Here is a 24,121-nt window from a genome sequence, read left to right on the forward strand (position 1 = left end):
ATGACTAATTATTTCCCTGTAAACTTCCCTGATGGCTCAGTCAATTAAGATTCTGCCTGCAAGGCAAGGCACCTAGGTTCGATCCCTGGGTCTGGAAGATCCCCTGGAGAAGGGAATGGCAACCCACACTAGTATTCTTGCCTGGAGAATTCCATGGACAGAGAGAACTCTGGCGGGCTACAGTCCTTGAGATCGCAGAGTTGGACACAACTGAGTGACTAATCCAAATACCCTTTTGTCAAAAGCATCCAGTTTAAAAAAGAAAAACTAGAAAGATTTTTAGTGCAAATATACAGATAAAATTCAAACATAAAACCAAAAATTACGCATTTTATGTTACAACTTTAAAATTTGTATTGTGACATTAAATTTTAAGTATTAGGGATGTGATATAATTTATATATATATAACAGCATATCAGATATTAAAAATCTCTAGTATCGAGTATACATAGATGTAATCCTTAGATGTAAATCCATAGATGTAAAAAAAAAATCTCAAAGTAAGTGCAAGTTGTTTTGTTAAAGTAATTGTTCGTTTCCAATATATTGAGATTAAACAAAAGTACGAAAAGGTGGCTAATGTTAAATTTGAATGATTATTTCTTAAAGGATAATAAAATCTTGAAGATTAAACAGAATTGTTGCAGAATTGTTTTCTGCAAATTCTAATCACTTTGAAAACTATGCTGTAAATTATCTTCTTTAGTGCTTTGAATTTCCTTCTCCAGATAATTAGACATTTTGAAGAATCAAAACTATTATTGTCTCTAAAGAACAAAAGCCATGGAAATTGCTAATTATATCACAGTTGAGCATGTTTTTCTTCTTTGAAGAGGTCCTGAATTTTCAGCATTTTTGAGAACACGTGCTGATCAGAATGTGATAGAGTTAATTCTAAAACTTTGCTGATTTTGCAATCAAGATAATTAGTTTCTTCCTTTAAACACTGTTATTAAAAAGTTTCCAAGGTCTGTGTCAAATGAAAATTGACTTAAATCCTCCCTGGATCCTAAATCATTATTTTAAGAATCAGTCTACAATGTGGAAATAGATATTTCCTTTCCCTGAAATTCCGGGGCCTAATGAGAGGGAACTCAGAGGAAAGCCCCCTATGGATGCAGTCCTTGAAAAAGGGCTTGAGCTTTTAATTTCACCCCACTCCAGTACTCTTGCCTGGAAAATCCCATGGACGGAGGAGTCTGGTAGGCTGCAGTCCATGGAGTCCAGAAGAGTCAGACACGACTGAGCGACTTCACTTTCCTTTTTCACTTTCATGCATTGGAGAAGGAAATGGCAACCCACTCCAGTGTTCTTGCCTGGAGAATCCCAGGGACAGTGGAGCCTGGTAGGCTGCTGTTTATGGGGTCGTACAGAGTCGGACACAACTGAAGCGACTTAGCAGCAGTAGCAGCAGCAGGAAAGGGGCAGATTAGAGAGAAGAAACCTTTTCCATTTCCCTTACAAAATTAACTTTTTATTTCACAGAGGAAAATTTTTTTGTTTGATTACATATTCAGAAATGTTTTGGCAAAGTACATTTTTATGATAAAACTGACTTGTTTTTTAATACAGTTATTACTAAAATTCACACATACCAGTTTTGCTATGTAGCTTCTGAGCTACTTTTTAGAGAGAGGAAAAAAAAAAAAAAGCAAGCGGAAATTGTGTATATACCTGGATTTTAAGAACATTCCAAAGAAATAAATTGGTAGTACATGTTTGCTTTTATTTTTGTGTTACTTCAGTGGTTCTGTTCTTTTCTTGACAAAGTTTCAATGTATCAATTTAACTTTGAATCATATAAAATATGTGAATGAGATAAGTGTATGAAATCTCTAAGAAATATCTGAGAGAATAGACAAGAATAAATAGGCTTTCAGGCCATTCAAGTCAGCTAGAGCTATAGTATTACCAATATCAATATCAGACGAAAAGGAAAACTAGAAACATGTATTTATGAGTATCCAGATATTCTAAATAAATTCATAAAGTCAATTCTAGTGTTACAAGAATGATTCAGTAAGTAGAAACCTCTCAGTTCATTACCTTTATATTTTAAAAATAAAATCTGTTACCTTTTTAATGTTGAAAAATTAATCAGATTTTCTGATTAATTAAAATTTGTTAGCTAAGAGTAGAAGAATATGTCCTTAATGTGATAAGAAAGAATTGAACTACAATTAAAGTTCTTACTGCCCAGAAGAATACCAATAATGTATGTTATTATAATTATTTTACAATAATAGAGATTGTATTTTAGAGCACTTTTAGTAAAATTTATAGTAAAATTGAAGGGGACAGGGATTTTCCACATAATTCTACTCCCCATATGCTTAGCCTCCCCATTATCAACATCCCCCACCAGAGTGTACATCTGTTACAGTTGATGTATTAATCCATATACTGACACACACATTATCACCCAAAGTCTTATATTTATATTAAGGTTCCTTCTTGGCATTTGAACCAACGTATAATGACGTATATCTGCTATTACAGTAATTGTACAAAGTATGTCAGTCTAGCACTGTGAAACCACTGACCCAAAAAGCCCCTGTGTTCAACTTCTTCATTCTTTCCTTTCCCTTAATCCCAGCAACCCCTGATCTTTTTACTGTCTCTATATTTTTACCTTTTCCAGAATGTCATGTTATGAAATCATACCATATGGTATGTAACCTTTTTCAGATTGGTGTCCTTCACTTACTAATATACATTTGTTTCCCCTATGTCTTTTCCTGGCTTGATAGTCCATTTCTTTTTAGCTCCAAATAATATTCCATTGTCTAGATTCACCTACTGAAGCACGTCTTGGTTACTTGCAAGTTTTGGCAATTTTGAATAAAGATTCTATAAACATAATGTGCAGGTTTTTATATGGATATAACTTTTTAACTCCTCTGAGTGTATAGCAGGGAGCATGACTTTGAGGCCATGTGGTAAGGGTATGTTTAGTCTTGTAAAAACCACCAACTGTCTTCTACAGTGGCTGTATCATTTGAAATTCCCTGCAATAAATGAGAGTTCCTATTGCTCCAAATCTCTGCCAGCATTTAGTGTTCTGGATTTTGGCCATTCTAATAGATATGCCATGGTATCTCGTTGTTTTAATTTGCATTTTCCTAAAGGTATGGAACATCTTTTTCTGTGCTTATTTGCCCTGTTTCTATCTTCTTTAGTGAGATGTCAAAGCCTTTGGCCCATTTTTTTAATCTGATTGTTTATTTTCTAATTGAGTTTTTAAAGAGTTCTTTGTATATTTTGCATAACAGTTTTTTATTAGATGTGTCTTTTGCAGATAGTTTCTCATAGTCTGAGACGTGTGTTCTCATTCTCTTTATATAATTGTTTTTCAAAAGATGTATTTATTTCTATGAAGTGTATCTTAAACTTACATCTTTCCTTTTATTTTAAATGTTACCAAGTGAATGAGATATGACTATAGATTGGAGAAAGAGTTGAAAAGAGTTACTGCTATGTTTTTCTTCCTTCTCTGAGAGATTTAAATCACTCCTGTACTATATCTCTTTGGTGTGTTTTCTTTTTTTAGCTCTTTGCTTAAACACTGAAACTTTTGAAAAATAAATCACGTTCACTGAAATGTACTTTTTCATCTTGTTTAATAAAGCAGAGTAAGCACATTGTATAAAAAAATTTGATGAACTTTCTGGCAAAGGGAAGGAAAATGTGCTCTAATTTAAAATGAGGTAAGTTAGGAAATAACATGATTCTTGAACCTCTACCAATTTTCTCTCTAAGGGAAAGTTTTAGTGTGAAGTCATCGATTAAGTAAGAGCATATAAATTATTTGTTATCATGGAGCATTGGCTTTTTTTCTTTGGATATAGACAATGAAAGTTTGCTGCCTTGGCCCTTCACCCAAGCTCAAAATTTATTTTTAATTTGTATTGTATGCAAAATATTGTAATTACTTTATGAACATGGAATCCATTGAGAGCTTGATTTTGTTTTTAGAGAGCAGGGTTTACATTATACATATTCCATTTAATGTTAATATCTGTAATGACAAAATATTTTTAAAAATTGCCTTTTTCCCAAACCTTCTCAATTTTTTAGAAATCCATTGGGGGGAAAAGTCTATATTAAGTTCTTGAGATTTAAATATAATCAAAATCAATATCCAACTTATTTTTATCTCAAGAATATGTACATAATATATGTATGTGTATCCCTTTGTAACCATTATTAAATAATGAAAATTCTTCCATGAAATTTCTCTGATGTTCTCAAGTAACAAATCATCTAATCTAAACTTGTGCTCAACCACAGCCAACTCTTTTTGTGTTCAGTTGTATCTGCCTCCTTGTGATCCTGTAGACTATAGCCCACTGGCTCCTCTGTCCACGGAATTTTCCACCCAAGAATGCTACAGCAGGTTGCTGTTTCTACTCCAGGGGATCTTTATGACCCAGAGATTGAACCCAAGTCTCTTACATGTCATGCATTGGCAGGCAGGTTCTTTACCACTAGTGCCACCTGGGACATAATTCAAAAACCTAATGTAAATGATAAAGGGACACTTTATGATGATGCATAGATATGAATTTATTTATTTAGGACCTAATCCAAGAAATATTTTATAGATATTACAACTTTCTATATTTAAGAAGGAATAAATAATCAAAAATTATATAAATGCCTAAAAATATTATAGTTGAGGTAACTGTATTAAATCTAAAGACATGAACTATTTCTAATCCATATCTATCATGATATAAAACAGACCTACAGGTCATTATTCATAATGTGCCTATAAATAAAAAGAACATCATTATGCAACTCCTAAATTCTGCAATGGAGAAAAATCACTCTTAACTTATAAAGAATAAGGTATATAATTATATCATTCCCATATTTAAATATTGAAGAATTGCTTCTTTTACAACAATCAATAAAAAAGACAACATGCTTGCAAGGTAAAAGAATGAAAGCAGACCACATTTATTAGATAAGTATCAGATCATAAGAAGTGAGAAGTAGTCCTATGAACTGATAGATCCATTTAATTTAACTTAGATTAATATTCCAATCACTCTTCTTAAAACCTGCTTTGTGCTCAATACTGTATATCTGTAATTTGAGAAATTCAATAAAATAGAGAAATGATTGTATAATATACATGATAAAAATAAATCAACCAGCAGGACAGAAAGATGAAAAAATACAGCAACATGTTATTTCTTTAAAAAAAAAAAAGCAACACAGAAAGTGAACATTTATTACCAATTTACTTTTCAAACATTTCTACAGCATATAGGCAATTACAATGTGAAAATATTCCTATTTGAATGTAAGATGTTAAAAACCACAATATTTAAGTAAAAAGAACATACATGCTATCTAGATATAGAAAATCAACCATACACTGAAGAGTTTATCATACAAATTTACAACTCTGAAAATCTAAGTGATGTTTTCTGTGCAGGCTCTCAGAAAAAAAATTTTTAGCAGAAAAATAGTCTTAATTACCTAATAATGATTATACACACCTATAATCTTACCTATATATAATGTGATTAAAAACAATAATCATTCAGTAATTGCAAAGGTGATGAGTACACTCATGGTATAAATTTGTCGACAGAAAGTACAAGGGAGAACCTAAAAATGTTGCAGCACATCCAGTTTTGCTTGATGGGGAATATAGCTGTTAAGTCTCAACACTGAGAATCAAACCTCCTTTTGCAGTTTTTGAATTCATGTGTCTTTATCTAAGTTTGTATGGAGAAACATGTGGCTGCTGATATTTTAGTGTCTGACTCATTTTGTCTCTTTCATTATGACCAAGTGATGTTGGTGGGGGGAGGAGCTGTTGATTTTCCCTTTGTTTGTGCCCTTTATTTTCCACTTTTGTATTTTTTAAAGATGTTCTTTTTTTTTTTTTTTTTCTTCAATGGTGCTCTTCTTAAATGATTTCTGGAGAACAGCACATGCCTAACTTTGAAGCAGGGGTAACCAGTACTTGGAAAACAATGATAGCTCTGATTTCACGTGGCATGTTGTTCTGTGTCCATGTGTTTTAAAGCCATTAGGTCCTTTGAGCTTTATACCCTCACCATATTCTCACCTTATGATGAGAGCTTAAAACAGATATGTGAAGTAATGTGCTAAGGGCCACACAGTTAGTCAGTGGGAAAGCTTAGCCAAAGGTTGTACCCACCTCTTACTGCATCCCTCATGCAGTTACTCTGCCATCACCTGTGTGAAGGCAGTTTACAAACTGTAAAACACTTAGGAAAATAGAATAGTGTTCAGTTGAGTTCAAATTAGCAAGAATTTAAATGGTAATATATACTCTCTTAAGAATTAGGATTTGAAGATGAATGACAGAGCCCTGCCTCAAAAACACTTTATGAAGTAATTGTGAAGAATATCTAGGGCAGGTGAGATGGTTTAACAATTTTAACTGAAATCTAAGCAAAATATTGTCAGAACCCAGAAGGCAAATTTCCACTTGAAGAATTTAAAGAAAGTACTTTTGGAAAATGTTAGTAAAAGATCTTAAAAAATTGGCATGATTCTTCATATAGAATTTACATAAATACAGTCATTTAAGAGTGAAAGTTTCAAGAATGCAGAATGATAACAGGAGGATACAGATGAAAATGCAATGTGAGGTGAGCCTTGAATTATATAGCAGGGGGGCTGAGTAGTGAAGACCTTGAATGCCTTTATGGAGTCTGAAGTAGTAGAAAGTATCAAGCTTTTATACTAATTTTTAATTAACAAAGCTAATCTCTTTATTAAAATAGTAAACAGTAACCAAATCATGTATGTGCATATGCAACTTAGATACATATTACAAAAATTACAAAATACATTGGTATAAATATTTGATGCTGCTTGGAACGATAAAAACTCAGATCTCGTTCACATCCTAGCTTTGCCAGTTTCTAGTTTGCATTTCGAACATTTGTTGGGTCTTAATGTCAGATTTCTTTCGGGGATGAGTGTGGCTTAGAACAATGTATAAAAAGGACAAGAAAGGGTCAAAGTAACTAGTACCTTTTGTTTTCACTTACTGTTTGTGCTCATCTTCCCATTCTAAACTCTTCTCGGTTTCCTGGCATGACTCATTTTGAACCTTTCTTTGGGTTAAGCTATCCCAAGGGCTGTTCATACTTTCCCAGCCAACTAAGCATCAAAAGTTTTTCCAGGCCTATTTCTTGGCAGCCAGAGGTTTTTCTATTCCATAGCCAAAAATGATATATCCATTCTGCTTAGGCTGTTAGCTAAGAATGTGAGATGACCTTATGTTGCATTCCCTGCATTCTCAATGTGCTAGACGTTCCCATTCACGGTCTTCTGATTCTTTGGGGGCCTCCCCCCTGCCCCATGCTGCATCAGAGCTGAAAGGGAAAGAAACCAGTCACTTTGGGTGCCATCCTGGTGTGCTGGCCTTCATCTGGTGAGAGTTTTTCTCTATCAGCAACTTCCCTGCTAGTTAGCTTGTAAGTATTTTTGAACTCTAAGGCTGTGACATTGGAAATATTTTTTCTTAATTGTAAAAATGAAGTTTAAAAATTTACATAATTTACAACTGCTCCTTGTTCTTCTCAGTTGTCTAAACAGGTTTACAGATTCCTTATCATCCAGCTTCTCTTTGTTTGCTTTCATTAGCAATCTAAGTTTTCGTTACCATTAACTTTTAAACATATATTTACACAGTATATTTCTAAACTTTTATGTTCTATAATTATACAAGCTAGCAGTTTTTGAAGGCCTATGATACAGGAATATAAATATGTAGGTAGGTAAGCAGATAGATAGATACACACAGAGAGACATATATATATGTAGATGTATACAGTAAACTGGAAAATTCTGAAAGAGATGGGAATATCAGACCACCTGACCTGCCTCTTGAGAAATCTGTATGCAGGTCAGGAAGCAACAGTTAGAACTGGACATGGAAAAACAGACTGGTTTCAAATAGGAAAAGTACGTCAAGGCTGTATATTGTCACTCTGCTTATTTAACTTATATGCAGAGTACATCATGAGAAACGCTGCACTGGAAGAAACACAAGCTGGAATCAAGATTGCCAGGAGAAATATCAAGAACCTCAGATATGCAGATGACACCACCCTTGTGGCAGAAAGTGAAGAGGAACTAAAAAGCCTCTTGATGAAAGTGAAAGAGGAGAGTGAAAAAGTTGGCTTAAAGCTCAACATTCAGAAAATGAAGATCATGGCATCTGGTCCCATCACTTCATGGGAAATAGATGGGGAAACAGTGGAAACAGTGTCAGACTTTATTTCTTTGGGGCTCCAAAATCACTGCAGATGGTGACTGCAGCCATGAAATTAAAAGACGCTTACTCCTTGGAAGAAAAGTTATGACCAACCTAGATAGCATATTCAAAAGCAGAGACATTACTTTGCCGACTAAGGTCCGTATAGTCAAGGCTATGGTTTTTCCTGTGGTCATGTATGAATGTGAGAGTTTGACTGTGAAGAAGGCTGAGCGCCGAAGAATTGATGCGTTTGAACTGTGGTGTTGGAGAAGACTCTTGAGAGTCCCTTGGACTGCAAGGAGATCCAACCAGTCCATTCTGAAGGAGATCAGCCCTAGGATTTCTTTGGAAGGAATTATGCAAAAGCTGAAACTCCAGTACTTTGGCCACCTCATGTGAAGAGTTGACTCATTGGAAAAGACTCTGATGCTGGGAGGGATTGGGGGCAGGAGGAGAAGGGGACGACAGAGGATGAGATGGCATCACTGACTCGATGGACATGAGTTTGAATAGACTCTGGGAGATGGTGATGGACAGGGAGGCCTGGTGTGCTGTGATTCATGGGGTTGCAAAGAGTCAGACACGACTGAGCGACTGATCTGATCTGCTCTGATATATATATATTCTAATGTAATTCTTCCATCACCCCTCAGAGATATGTGCCTCTGACAGATAAGAAAGTTGAGACTAGTTGACATTTATTAATTTTTTGATGTTACAAGTCCAGTGAGTGGGAAAAGCCTCATTTTACCCAGTTTTTATTTGACTCCTATCACAGAGTTTTTATATATGTACAGTGAGGTAAGAATTTATTTTTATGCTGTTAATTCAAGGTGTATATTTAGTAAGGATTTTCCTTCATACGTAAATCATAATGTCAGTGAAATCACATTTCAAATGTGAAGAAAACAAGAGTCTATATGTTTATTTGTGAACTAGGTGAATTTTCAAGCCTTCCTGTCCTGTTATAAATGGTGTCAGGACTGATTCAGAGTTAGGTAATTAGCACTGTGTTTCTACAGTGGGCTCTTGTTCCTTCTGTTCTGCTCTAGAACCCCCTAACATACTTTACAAGAGGATTGTCTATTTCATGGTGTGAAACTATTCCTCTTAAAGTTGCATAGGAGAGTTTATAATCATTAATTCCACCCTCTATCCAAATGAACTGTGTGTAATTTATGTCCTAGAAAACCAATGTATGTTATACCATTTGGAGTATAGATACTGCAGAACCTTAAATCATCCAGTAGGTTTGATTCATTTTCAGAAAAAAATATTTGTATGGTTTTGCTTGAATGTTCTTGTTCTTTGGGGACTCGTGGGTACAAGGGAGAAGTCCAGCCAAATGCTGGTCAAAATGTACCCATCCTAGCAAATCAGACTGATCCTAATCCTGAGTGCAGCAAAATGTGTTCATAATTTAAATAAACTCAAGATGCCAAATGAATCATAAAGGCAGCCGCATGTCCTATGCCAAGGTGTCATTTTCATTAAGTGCGAGATTGCACGTGAAGGACAGTTTAATTTGCAGCTGCTAAAAATATTTCTACAGAGTGGTACTGTTATAAGTGGCAGGTGGTGCCCAAACGTGAATTTTGCAAGAAATGCCATGTGTGGGATGAGGTGTGGAAGAATGTCAAGGGGTGCTAAAGGAGATAAAGGGGAAAAGAGAAGAGAAGTGTATTTACTCAGCATTTATTGCTATTATCATGATTAAAGAGCCCATGTTTCACATGATAGCATTGGCCCAAGATTATTACATGTGATTATTTGTTCAGCTTCTATCCCAAGCTCAGGGGCACTGCAAAGGTAGCACAATACCTGTAAAGGCAACGTTTCTTCCCCAAAGGCATACCATTTATAAGCTATTCAGATGAGAGAATCTTTCCAACTCTATTTACCCTTCATAGTGTTTACATTGCAGTTGTATGCTGGTAAGATTAATGCACTTTGATCTTGCTTAAATGGATTTTGCCCCTTTCTTTTGATGTTCAGCTTTTACTATATATCCACATGAACTTCCTGCTTCGCGTGGCAAGAAATATTGTCAAATTGTACAAGCTCAAAGGTTTTGTTAAATCATTCTCACTTGGGATTTTGTGAACTTTACAGAGTAGAGCAATTTACAGAGTTGCAATGTGGAAAAGTATCTAGGGGCATTGTAACTGTTTACATTATTAAAAATCCTGTATGTGCATGTCTGTTATTTTGAATGGACTTGGCCATATTAAAATCAGGAATTTGTATCTGGAAATAGGCAATCACTGATTTAATGGGTTACAGAACACAAATTTTAAAAGAAAAAGTAACTAGTGGGTTTGGGTTTTTCATTTCTGCTTGCCATTTGCTGGGAGTACTGGAAGTAGAATAACTTCCTCTGTAAATGCCAGGAATTTTCTTAGATTCCTAAAGAGAACTAACAAAATAGGTCAATCTAAATGAATTTTGGTAAAACTTTTCCATGCAGTATTTTTGATGACAGGGCAAGTTATTGAATACTTGAAGTTTTGCAGGACAGTGGTAATCTCTGACTTCTAATATATGTATTTTCTTAGCTCCATAAAATGAAGAGGCATGCTTTCTGATATTTTAATCCTACTGATGAAATCTAAATTTGAACAATTGCAAACAGATAATCTATTTTACTACATTAGTTACCTAACACAAAGGGATACAATCAAAAACAAAAAGCTTCTTCTCAATTAAAATAACATTTATAACATTTCAGAAGAACCTTTTGAAAAACCACTATGGTATAATAACTCTTAGAAATTGTTGCAGTTTAAATAAACACAGCTAAACATTTCTTTAACCAGGGACTTAAACATTGTCAAAGCTATGATGAGTTCTGTTCATTCCCAAGCTTTAACAAACTACGCCCAAAAGCAATAAAATGTGATATATCTTTAAAAAAAAAAAACAAAAAACTGCACATTTTAGTTCAGCAAATTCATTCATCTATTTCTTCATTTATTCATTCAGGAGCAATGTTCTGTTTGAGAAATTATGCTTAGACTGGAAGAAATATGGGGAAAATAGGGAGATCACCTTACAAGAATAAAGAGGAAAGAAAATACATCATTAAACAGAGTTTTATGGATTCTAATTGAGGAATATGCACCAGGTGCCAGGAAAGAGTTTATATGTTAAAAGGAGGTAGAATGTACAAGGTGGATTGAAGAAGGTAAGGCCACAGGCAGGGAAAACATGAATGTGGGTGCCAGGGCAGAAGAGATAAGGGCCTGCATTTAGGTAGCTGCAGTGAGATAGACTCACAATATGCTGAGGGGAATTTTTGGTCTATTAGAAGCTGAAGGTAAGAGAGGGAGAAATAATGGACAAATGCCTATCATAAAAAAAAATGAAGGTGAGCATCATAAAAAAAGAATTAAATGATTTAGAAGAGATAGAAGCAAATTTTCCTCCATGTTATGTGAACTAAATGACTGTGAAGATGGTAGATGTGGTGTTTTCTGGAATGACATGTGGACTTGCTAAGGAGTTAATAAAGGGAAACTGTGGTTGGTTCTACTGAAAGATAAGTCAAAGGTTTTAGTCCATGAATGGTGTGGCTTGCCTTTAGTTCATTGTCTATATTAGAGACTGTGAATAATGCAACTGACAAGGTTTCCTACTTCCTCTTGTTGCTAGAAAGCTCTGAGCCAAAATCATGGCCCATCTTGAGCATATGTATTGATAAATGTAATATCTACTTTTATCCCTGTTACTGACCTGGAATAGTATCAGCCCTATAGCCCTTTCTGGTTGCCACATCTTGATTTATGGTGGTCATATCCTATGACATTTGAAATCTGTTATGGAAAAATACATGGTATAAATGCATTTGTACTTATTTCTGTAGCACTGTATGGGTAGATGCCTTAGAAGAAATAGATAATACATGTATAAGTTAGATTATTCCAAAAATATAACTGTAAAGTGAAAAGACTGAGTTTTGCTGGCAAAGTTAATGCTATAAAACAGGGAAAAGAAATGAAAATTATAGCAAGAATACGTTTGAAAATAAATTTAGAGTACAAAACAGAAGTCCTGCAGGAGATGGAGGCAATTTAAGGTAAACTAGCATTTATATCTAGGTACTGATCTTCACATTAACCAAAATGGAAAAGTATGAGCAGAAACAGTTTTTAAAGAAAAGTTGAAGAGTTCTTTGCTGGGCATAATGAATTTAAGTTGCAATAAGATATCTAAGTGGAATATTGTAGCCAAAATTTTGAAATGTAGAATTGAATATAGGAAGAAAAAAAAGGCTGATGTAGTCTGGTGATACTTCAAGCTACAAAAGCGAATAAATTCCCAAAGGAAAAAACTTTAAAAATATAATAAAATTAAGAATATTAAAATAGTAGAAGAAATACTAGGAGATGGCTTTATTTATAGGAATATAAGGAAATAAGAGGTGTCTGAAAATAAATTTAAGGAACACATATATTTAGGGTTTTAGGAAAAATAGTCCCAAAGGAAACTGTGAAGATTAGATTATTAACAATTGAGGTTCAGAGTCAAAAAAAAAAAAAAAAAAGGCACAAACCAGAGAAACAAAAAAAATATTTGGAAAGATGTGATTGCTTTATTGTGCCAATGGCTGATGACAACCAAAGGAGGATGAGTAATCAATTGGCTGATGAGGTGGTTCCTGTTGGTTAACACTAAGAACACTACCAATGGGGAAAGAACTCTTGTATCTCCTGATCTAAGGGATAACTTCAAAAGCGTCTCCCACCAAAGATGCACTAAACTGGACTAGTCTTCCATCTCCACTCTCAAATCTATTCTTCCTCAGTTGTTCCATCTCAGTAAATGATCCTTATCCAACCAGATGTTTAAATCAACTGTTTTGAAAGAGACACATGTACCCCAATGTTCATCACAGCACTGTTTATGATAAATAGCCAGGACATGGAAACAACATAGATGTCCATCAGCAGATGAATGGATAAGAAAGTTGTGGTACATATAAACAATGGAGTATTACTCAGCCATTAAAAAGAATACATTTGAATCAGTTCTAATGAGATGGATGAAACTAGAGTCGATTATACAGAGTGAAGTAAGCCAGAAAAAAAAACACCAATACAGTATACTAACACATATATATGGAATTTAGAAAGATGGTAATGATGACCCTGTATGCGAGACAGCAAAAGAGACACAGATGTGTAGAGCAGATTTTTGGACTCCGAGGGAGGGGGAGAGGGTGGGATGATTTGGGAGAATGGCATTGAAACATGTATGCTATCATGTAAGAAACGAATCGCCAGTCTATGTTTGATGCAGGATACAGGATGCTTGGGGCTGGTGCATGGGGATGATCCAGAGAGATGATATGGGGTGGGAGGGGGGAGGGGGGTTCATGTTTGGGAACTCATGTACACCTGTGGCGGATTCATGTCAGTATATGGCAAACCAATACAGTATTGTAAAGTAAAATAAAGTAAAAATAAAAATTAACATAAAAAATAAAAAAATAAAATAAATCAACTGTTTCTTTAATTTGTCCATGATTTTTGTTACTACTTCTCATATCCAATGTCTTATCAGTGAGCGTAATCCATTTTTTCTACTTTCACAAAGTCTCTGCATTTGCCTCCTCTGTGATACAAGTCCACATCACATAATTTCTCACCAGCCTTCAAAGTAATCTTCTTGCCTTTGTTCTTGCCTCAGTATCTATGTATTTTTTCCTACAGAAGCCAGTGATCTTCTAAAAATAGAAACCTGATAATGTCATTACTAGGTTTAAAATACTTTACTGGTTTCCCTTTTAGCCATTAGGAAAATAAACTACTGAACAATAAACTTCCTTCTTACTGTGGCCTTGGCTTAACTTTCTGTCATCATCTCTGATCACCTCCCTCCTCTGTTGCGTAAAATTCTCTGTGGTTTCTGTAACCTTGCACCTGTGTTCCTTCTACCTGGGAAACTCCTAGATATTCTTCAGGTCTTGAATTGTATGTCATTTCTTCTGAGAAAAACTTTCCCTAAGTCCATCAAAGCAAGATCAGTTTTCTCTTCATTTTTCATTACAGTCATTTCAAACTCTCTATTTTTATAAATTATGTGCAATTTAATAATTTCTGTGTTTAATTGTTGGTATTCTCTCACAGACAGTAAGCACCATGTAGGCAGAAAACATTTCCCCTGATCCTCCACAATTAGGAGTACAGAGCAAGTGCTTAGGAAATATTTGAAAAATGAAAATACAAACAGTGAGAGATTGTATGAAGAAGGGAGATTGTTTATTAGAGCAACCAACAGTCTGCAGATTACTGGATTGAGAGCAAATAGAGAGAGGCCTTAGACATATAAAGGAAGAGCAATCATTCTTCCACAGAATGGAAGTAAAGAAAGATTGGGTTGGGAAGGAAGCAAAAGAAGGGAGTTCTTACTAAATGGCTTTGATCTCAGTGGTATAGCAGATAAATAATCCATCTTTGGAGGATAAATTGAGAGATGATCCATTAGTTATTTTGAAGACAGTGAGAATGATTTTAAACAGCAGCAGATAATAAGTCTAAAGTGAGTCACTAAAAGTAAATAAAATAATTCCTTAGCAACATTAGCATTTAGGATAAATAGTTTGAATGTATGTACATCCATTTACAAAGACTATATGATTTTCTTCATCCTTGCTTAGGTATGAAGACAGAGAGAGGAAAGTTCTGGGGTTGTATAGGCAGGTAACTGGAGGTTTAGGAGGCCAAGAAGTTCTAGGATGGTAAGGAAGACAATTAGAATGACTGGACTAGATAAAGAGGAGGATTCACCAGAGAGGAGAGAAATAGACTGAGAATGACAGAGAGGGGCAAGGAAGAGAAAGGCAAATTTTGGGCTCCTGAGAAATAGAAAATTAATAGTGAGCAAAGGTTTGGGCCAAAAAATAAATATATATAAGATTTTCTAAATTCAATATTAAAAGAATGGCTTCTTTTAAATTTTTGGAAAACATCAACTAAAGACCTGATTTATTTTGAAATTAGAGTGACTGTTTTGTTCAAGATAATGATGTAAATTTCTTATAGCCAAGTCACATTAAATTGACTTTGTTTTTCTTCGATATTCTCTTTTTCTATTGTAATATGTTTATTATTTTCTGTGCATGATGGTACTTTGTGTCATATCTGAAGTTATGTCAGATTTAATTTGGCTACCAAATCCTCTGTGCGTATAGTGTCAGGTACTAAAGAGATAATCAGACTGAAGGCCTTTTAACAATGTTATACATGATAACTTGCTTGATTTCCCACTAGAATCCACTTGTGTAAGATGATAATTATCCTCACATATTTTAGAGACAGACCATGATGCTTGATAAAGTCTTCTTTTTTTATTTACTCTTCTTTATTTTGAGCTGGAGGATAATTGCTTTATACTATTATATTGGTTTCTGCCATATATCAACACGATTCAACATGGAGCCTCCCTCCCAGCCCCCATCCCATCCCACCTTCTAGGCTGTCAACAGAGCACCAGGATGAGCACTCTGGGATGCTTGATAATGCCTTCTTTCTTGCCCAAATACCAACTTAAGAGAATATCTATAAGTATAAAATACTGTTTTCTTTGTTTTTATTTATTCTTATATCATCACTTTTGCTTGATTATAACTTTCTGGAAGAAATCTATGACCAACCTAGACAGCATATTAAAAAGCAGAAACATTACTTTGCTGACAAAGGTCCATATAGTCAAAGCTGTGGTTTTTCCAGTAATCATGTATGGATGTGAGATTTTGACATTAAAGAAAGCTGAGCACCAAAGAACTGATGCTTTTGAATTGTGGTGTTGAAGACTCTTGAGAGTCCCTTGGACTGCAAGGAGATCAAACCAGTCAATCCTAAAGGAAATCAGTCCTGAATATTCATTGGAAGGACTGATGCTGAAACTGAAGCTCTAATACTTTGGCCACCTGATGCAAAGAACTGACTCATTGGAAAAGACCCTGATGCTGGGAAAGTTTGAAGGCAGGAGGAGAAGCAGATGACAGAGGATGAGATAGTTGGATAACATCACCAGCTTGATGGATATGAGTTTGATCAAGCTCCAGGAGTTGCTGATGGACAGGGAAGCCTAGCATACTGCAGTCCATGGGGTTGCAAAGAGTCAGACACAACTGAGCAACTGAACTGAACTGAACCTATTTGAGAACCAGGAAGGGATTGGCATACTTGGCTAGGAGTAAGGTATGGAACGAAGAATAGGTAGAAGAGAAGGCATGAAGAGTAGCAGGGACCGTCATAGATGGCTTCGTTACTGTAAGGAGTTTGTGTTTTACTGCCAGTAATTCAAAAAGATATAGGAGGGTTTAGAGAAGTAGTGATGTATCAGAGATACGCACTGACCTATTCGATGGAGACACAGCAAATTCAAGGGTGATGCCAGGGTTTGGAGCTTGAGTATCTAGTAAATGGCATTCCCATTTAATGAGATGGGGTACAACTTGAGAGAACTTGGTTTGCTTTCTTTTATAGGAATCTCACTTCTCCCTTCCCACCCAGTTTTTACTGGAAAGGGGAATAGACCAATTGGTAGTGTGCTTTAAACTATTTTATGCTTGAAAAAAAGAATAATGATGATGGCAATAAGTAATGCTTGATGGCGCTTCCAGTTTACAAAATATTTTAATATCCAATAATGCATCTGCATTGTCTGGCTACACTGAGGGTTTCTGTATCTATTCCTGATTTTTATTGGAAAAAAATAATTTTTTGAAACATAAGTGATTTGTAACATACTTTAAAATGCATAAGGAACAGTTTGCATCTGCTGAAAAGGAGTGAACCAAGGAAAATTAGCTCTTGAAATATGTCAAATAGGAGTTAAAAGAAAATTGAAAATAGACTATAATGAATGATCTTATTTACCCAGTTGTGAATTAATATATATGCTGTAATTTGTCTCTCAGATCCAAGGTTCATTAGTGCCCACCTCATCCCAGAGAGTGACAACCCTGAAGATGACAAAGTGTACTTTTTCTTCCGTGAAAATGCAATAGATGGAGAACACACTGGAAAAGCCACTCACGCTAGAATAGGTCAGATATGCAAGGTGAGGTAAAGAAAAAATGAGAGTATCATTGTCTAATCACAGTTTTTTTCTCCTTTCCCATTGTACAAATATAATAAAAATATGGCTAAAAAGCCTGCCTGATCATTATAAATATTTAAATGGCAAAAACATATTATAGTTGCTTATGTATAACCTTGTAGTCAAACATGCAGGTGGAGGTTGTCACATACTATTTCACAAGTACATTAAATAATGCTAGTTTGAAATTCTAGAGAAATAATTTTTTATATTACCTTGGAAAATAGTTTTTGTATTCTCAGACCTAGTAAAGTTTCCTACAGTGTGTAGGTTTTCAATGAATATATTTTGTTGGAAATAGCTAAAGTATGAATATAAAAGAAAAAACAATATAGCTTATTTCTATAAATTTATTGCATTCAGTGTGCACATACAAAGCACACATACATAATTTTGAAGCTGTGAGCTTTCATATACTGTATGGCACAAAATTGGATGTGAGATGCATTATAATGCTAGATAGAATAAAAAATTTGTCAGTAAATACTTAAGGTTAAATAGTATGGTATTATATGGTAACAGTATTGTTCTTACCCTCTATACTGTAAAATATAGTATATATGCAATATGATTAAAGCCAACTATTATTGTATTATTAAAGCACCTTTCATCTCAAGAAAATCATAAGGACAAAGTCAATTATTGTCTTCAAATGAAATTATTTTTAAAAAAATAATGAAATTTTACAAATCCCTATCTTAGAAGAGGGGCATAACCTCTTTTGTTCCACAATCATGATTTAATTATTTATCTAGTATGTTAAATTACGGGAAAATTATAAGTTTTAATGATCTGGAAACATACAAATGATATATGAATATATGAGAATCTTTTCTCAACAAAATATAGAGCATCATTAAAAAGCACTACTTACAAGGGTTAAAAAAATCTTTATACTAAATAAAATCATATAAACAAAATATAAGTCAAGGTTATAATTTTGAGGAAAAGGTATTTCTTCAAAAATATGCACATAAATACTATTTTAAAAGTCTAGAAGTTACCAGTAAAAGCATATCATCATACTAGAATTTATTGCTACATTGGGTTACAGTTAATTTTCATTTTCAGTGAGCAGTTACTTTTTCAATATGTTACTCTGGAATGACTTCTTTACTAAAATTTTTCTGATATTTTTTTCAACATGCTATTTGTAAAGTCAGAATTGTTTCAACTGTTTGAACTTATAAAAATATTTAATGCTTAGCATGCTTTTCTGTTGTATTTTGAGTATGGGTTATGAGACATGCAGTTATTCTTTCATTCAATAAATACTCATTAAGTGCTACTATGTGCAAATATGCTTATTTCCATGAACCAGCTTGCTTAGATGGATAAAATCTTGCTACATAAGAGAGAGAGACTTAAAGCAGGCAAAACAGACACAAGAGTAATATTGTCCATTGCAAAGTGGTAACAGAATGGAAAAAGTACAGTGACTGCTTAATCCTAAGGGATATTTATTATAAGTCACTCCTTGAATCAGGTTTGAATGAATAGATTGCACCAACAGTAGGATGAGAATGCAGTTACTTATATCTAGTCATTTAAAATTCATTTATCAATTTGAAAAATGAGGAATTGCATTTTGTGTATGTTTCATATACAAAAGATATGAGACAATTAAACTAATATTTTAAATTATCATTTGCACGCACAGTTTTTAAAACCATTATTCCCTCCATTCAGAATGACTTTGGGGGCCACAGAAGTCTGGTGAATAAATGGACAACATTCCTCAAAGCTCGTCTCATTTGCTCAGTGCCAGGCCCAAATGGCATCGACACTCATTTTGATGAATTGCGTAAGTAGCTAATGATGTTGATGTTGCGCAGAGTATACTTGTTCAGGATTTGCCATAACCTTCAGAAATGCAAATTTCCTTAATTTTATTTTTAAACAGAGGATGTATTCCTGATGAATTCTAAAGATCCTAAAAATCCAGTTGTATATGGAGTGTTTACAACTTCCAGGTAAAGAGCATTTTATTCTCTTATTATCATAGAAAATCCATGTCCTTTGGACACTGTTTTAAGTGTCCATATTTGTGAAAATATGTTTTTGAAAGAACAATGTTGGCTTAACCTTTGAGCTCTTGTGCATTCTTGGGTGCTTGAAATAAGTCATGACGTAAATCATTTTATACATAAATTTTAGTAAAGAAGTTCATTACTATAAATTTAACAATGAAATGCATGCCATGCCCTATGTATAGCTTTGACTTGAAAATTTTGAGTGAAATATAAAATATTATAAACATAGAAATCTATGTTTTGTTAACAGTTTATAGTAATATAAACTAAGGGTGAAAAATCTTTTTTTCCTCTTCTCTCCTTTCTCTTCTCTCTTGTCCTTACCCTCCTTCTCCCTCACCTCCTCCATCTCTCTCCTTCTCCACCTCCCTCTCTCTTCCCCTCCTCCTTCCTCATTTTCATCTCCCTCAAAGCTCTTGCTGTCAATCAAACAGCTTATTTTCTGACTGTTCTATTCAGCATAAAGTTTATATTACCTGGAGTTGCTGAATTAAATATATATTTAATATATAAATAGTGTTATGTGTTTGGATATGTATAAATGTTTAAAAGGGAAATAATTTAAAATCAAAAGTCAGAAAAAGTGCTGCAAAGGACTATGATAGCATAAAGAAAGATTAAACTACACTGATTTATTCTGTAAGTATTAAAACCATTAAAATTTGATTAGACATATTCACTTAATTTTTTAAAGTAACATGATATGAATGTACATATTTGTATCATATATTGTCTGTTTATGACATGAATACATATATTCTGTGAGTACTTAGGGGCTTCCCAGGTGGCGCTGGTGGTAAAGAAGCTGCCTGCCAGTGCAGGAGATGTAAGAGATGCAAGTCGTATCCCTGTGTCGGGAAGTTCCCCTGGAGGAAGACATGGCAACCCACTCCAGGATTCTGGCCTGGAGAATCCCATGGACAGAGGAGCCTGGAAGACTACAGTCCATAGTGTCACACAGAGTCAGACATGACTCAGACATGACTGAAGCAACTTAGCATGCACACATTAGTACTAAAGATGGTTTTATCCATGCCTTCTAATTTTGAGCAATGATAATTTGTTCTCTTACATCTTATTAAAATATATATACATGCAGCTTTAAAAATACTAAACACTATTTGAGAATTTATGTTCAGGTATTGATAATTGCTTTCTGAAATTTAAGACATCAGCGTAAATAGCTCTGCCACTGTATAAAAATGAAATTCTGTATTTGTTCTCTCTTTTTTAGTAACATCTTCAAGGGGTCAGCCGTGTGCATGTATAGCATGAGTGATGTGAGAAGGGTGTTCCTTGGACCATATGCTCACAGGGATGGTCCCAACTACCAGTGGGTGCCTTATCAAGGAAGAGTCCCCTACCCACGACCAGGAACTGTAAGTGACCTAGGTGTTCAAGACAGGAAATGCGTACATTTATGCTGAAGACTTAACAAAAAAGCAGCTATGCACATATTTAATACAGATTATATAAAAGAATGATTCCAAGACTATAAATGAAAGCAAGATGAGGATTTTGTCTGATACCTTGAAATTCCACATTTAACGACATGTTCTTCAGCGGCATCAGTGTTTAAGTTCAGTGCCTACCAGTAGTTATTACGCATTATTTCTGAAAAATAGAAACTGAACAGATAGCTTTATTTATTTTCTTTTCTGAAAGGGATATAGTAAAAATGGCTTTCATGGAGAGCTGAGACAGTTAAGATACACCTGGACTTGTTCTCTTTGATCGTGGTGAAAGCTCAAGAATTGCCATTAAATAGGAGGAAAACGTTTTTAACCAGTATTTTCTTCCTGTGAAAATCCCTCAAATAGGTAAAGAAGATATGCAAGAAATAAAAATACCTCATGGAACAGGGCCCCCATATTTTAACAGATGCTGTCTACTCTTGCTGGCCCCTCTCCTCCAGCAATCCTAGGCACACTCCAGCTCAAAAAAATTGGACAGAGCTCATAATAAAACCAGATTTAAGCCTACAGTTTAAAGTAGGGAGAAAAAAAAGAAAAAAATCAATATAGTCAAAGTAAGCAAAGTCATCAATATGATGTCAGAAGTTCTAAAATATGTGGATGGATTCATCCAGTACAACATTTTCTAACCCTAAAAATCTTCAAGGAAATAATTTCATATGATGAAAAAACTTGTTCTTTAAATTTGTCTGTTTAATTTCACATGAGTTTTATTGTTTCATTCAAGTAAATGCTGTTTTTATATGATTTTATTGGACATAGAATGCTTTTAATCTTATTTGTTTCCTGTATTACTAAACTTACTTATTAGCATTTCATAAAGGTTACTTCTAGTTGATGGATTTTGTAAATAAAAAATTAAATAGACTTTCAGAAGAATAAATGAATAAGATAGAATATCCATTGATTATAAGAAGCCAAATGGTTTTATAAAAATGCATATGATATTTACGCCATTTCTTAATGATCAACTGTTTTACTTTGTTGATGGACAGTTTTATAACTTATGGCTGTTTTTAATTTCTATGACTAATTAATGTCCGTGTATTCTAATTATAAACTTGCTCTGGGCTTACTTCAACGAACTTGGTGAAAGTCTTTCATTAGATACTGTGCTGTTATTTGGAGCTACAGAGTATTTGATCTGAAGATGTCTACAGTGTATTTAGAATTAATAGTAATTAAAATTTTATTTTGTGTCAGGCCTTTTTATATGTATATTATATTCAGTTGCCCAATTATTGTCCCCATCTTACAGATCAAGACTCTGAGGCAAAGAAAGGAGCCAGGACTAATTCAGGCAGTTTGGTTCTAGAGCGTGAATTCTCACCCATATTCACAGATAGTTGTTATAACGTGGAAAATCATGGCAGCCATTTGTACCAAGTGCTGGAGGCAGAGGGAGAAGGCCTTAATTCCTTCTTTAAGCCAGGAGTTAGAGAAGGGCTTCCAAGAGGAGATAGCACCTTGCCCTGTGAATAAAATTCACTTAGATGAATCCATTAATTTCAAAAGTGGGCTTCTGAGAGTATGCCATTCCATCAACACTACTGGAGAAAAACACAGTAAGTGGCCTTCAAACAGTGTGTCAATAGAATGGCATTTTCTTTATTTTAAACAAAAACCTACAGCTTAAGTAGTACTAAATACAATGATAAAAGCTAGGCAAGAGAATGAGACAAATTATAAGATAAAAATCTAAAATAAATAAATCTCTTAATATGCAGTCTTACATTTCTAAATTTTTGCAGGTTATTTCTAAATGGTGGTAGAAAAGCAAAAAAAAATTAATGTCATAAAATATGTTTTATTGTTTCTTTTAGGAGTTTATACAGCTATACAGCTACTTGATATTTCATTAAATAAATATTTTTTTTAATTTACCAAAATAGAAATAATTCCCTAAATCCCTTAACTGATATATTAATGTGTTATTGTGTGTATATCTGGTTACTATATACATATATATTCATAGATAGATAGACACTCTTCCCATTTCAAAACAAGTTTTATTTATTTCATTTCTCATGAATTATTAATGATCTGTATCAAAGTAATGACAAAGACAATTGATTTCTCCTTCTAACCTCTTGCAAGATCAGGAACCACTTAATTACATTTCAGCTTTCAAACTCTTAAACTAAATGGCAGAAATTACCTAAGTATAAGGCAAAAAAGCAAGAAACGGTGATATTGTACTCTAAAAGCTTTTACCATATAACTAAATGCAATGAAAAAGAGACAGACTAAAATCGGAATTTTCTTGTTTTTGTTTTATTGCCCTAAATGGAGCATTTAAGTCAGAGGTGATGTCATGGCAGTATACAACACTGCATTCTGTCTGGCTTTCTATGGCTATCATCTTTTCTGCTTGTTCCAGTGTGTTTGGTCAGTTTCTGTGCCATACAAATTGGTAACACTTTGAGTAACACATCTTTTCCCTAGAGTTACTGTAATTATTAATGAAATAATATTTTTGGTACTTTTGTAGTATTTTTTCAGGGTTATATTAAAATAAAGCAATAAAGAACAGTTTATATTTTCTTAATTTGAAAGGAACATATTTATGTTTAGCATGATATCATAGAAAAATATGAATGCATCCAAGAAAATTATTGACTTTTTCTAAACTAATGATTAATTACATTCAGTGATAACATATTTCATTCGCTATTTCAAATTCTTCATTGATAATGTAATGTAGATGGTATTGTCACTAATAAAAGGCATCAGACTTCTGTACCCTGAGTTCATTAGATACATTTATAGTTCTTGGTAAGAAATGATGACTTCCCATTGAGACTTAGGATATGTTTAGAAAATATATACTACATATTATATCTACTAATTTAAGTAACATTATTTTATTTTTGAGTTTAACAGTTACTTAAATTAAAAAAAGTTGCAGATTTAAATTCTAGACAATTGAGGCCATATAATATATAAATTATAATCCTATTCATTATATTATAATCAAAAGATATTATTCTCTTTAATAGTGTCCCAGTAAAACATTTGGTGGATTTGACTCTACAAAAGACCTTCCTGATGACGTTATAACATTTGCAAGAAGTCATCCAGCCATGTACAATCCAGTATTTCCTATCAATAACCGGCCGATAATGATCAAAACAGATGTAAATTATCAGTTTACACAAATTGTGGTAGATCGAGTGGATGCAGAAGATGGCCAGTATGATGTCATGTTTATTGGAACAGGTAAATGTTTTAACTTCAGCTCTAAAT

At 34.0% G+C, this 24,121-nt stretch overlaps 1 protein-coding gene across 1 annotated transcript in view; it reads left to right on the forward strand.

Annotated features, from left to right (window-relative positions):
• Window positions 1–24,121, forward strand: part of SEMA3A (semaphorin 3A) — a 251,278-nt gene that overhangs the window by 176,473 nt on the left and 50,684 nt on the right. Inside the window, exons 7-11 of the mRNA XM_040260710.1 lie at window positions 17,186–17,328; window positions 19,057–19,171; window positions 19,271–19,340; window positions 20,635–20,779; window positions 23,875–24,094. Of these exons, the coding sequence (XP_040116644.1) occupies window positions 17,186–17,328; window positions 19,057–19,171; window positions 19,271–19,340; window positions 20,635–20,779; window positions 23,875–24,094 (693 nt within the window). The remainder of the gene's footprint in view (window positions 1–17,185; window positions 17,329–19,056; window positions 19,172–19,270; window positions 19,341–20,634; window positions 20,780–23,874; window positions 24,095–24,121) is intronic.

Source organism: Oryx dammah, unplaced genomic scaffold (genome assembly GCF_014754425.2).
Source record: "Oryx dammah isolate SB20612 unplaced genomic scaffold, SCBI_Odam_1.1 HiC_scaffold_18, whole genome shotgun sequence".
NCBI lineage: Eukaryota > Metazoa > Chordata > Mammalia > Artiodactyla > Bovidae > Oryx > Oryx dammah.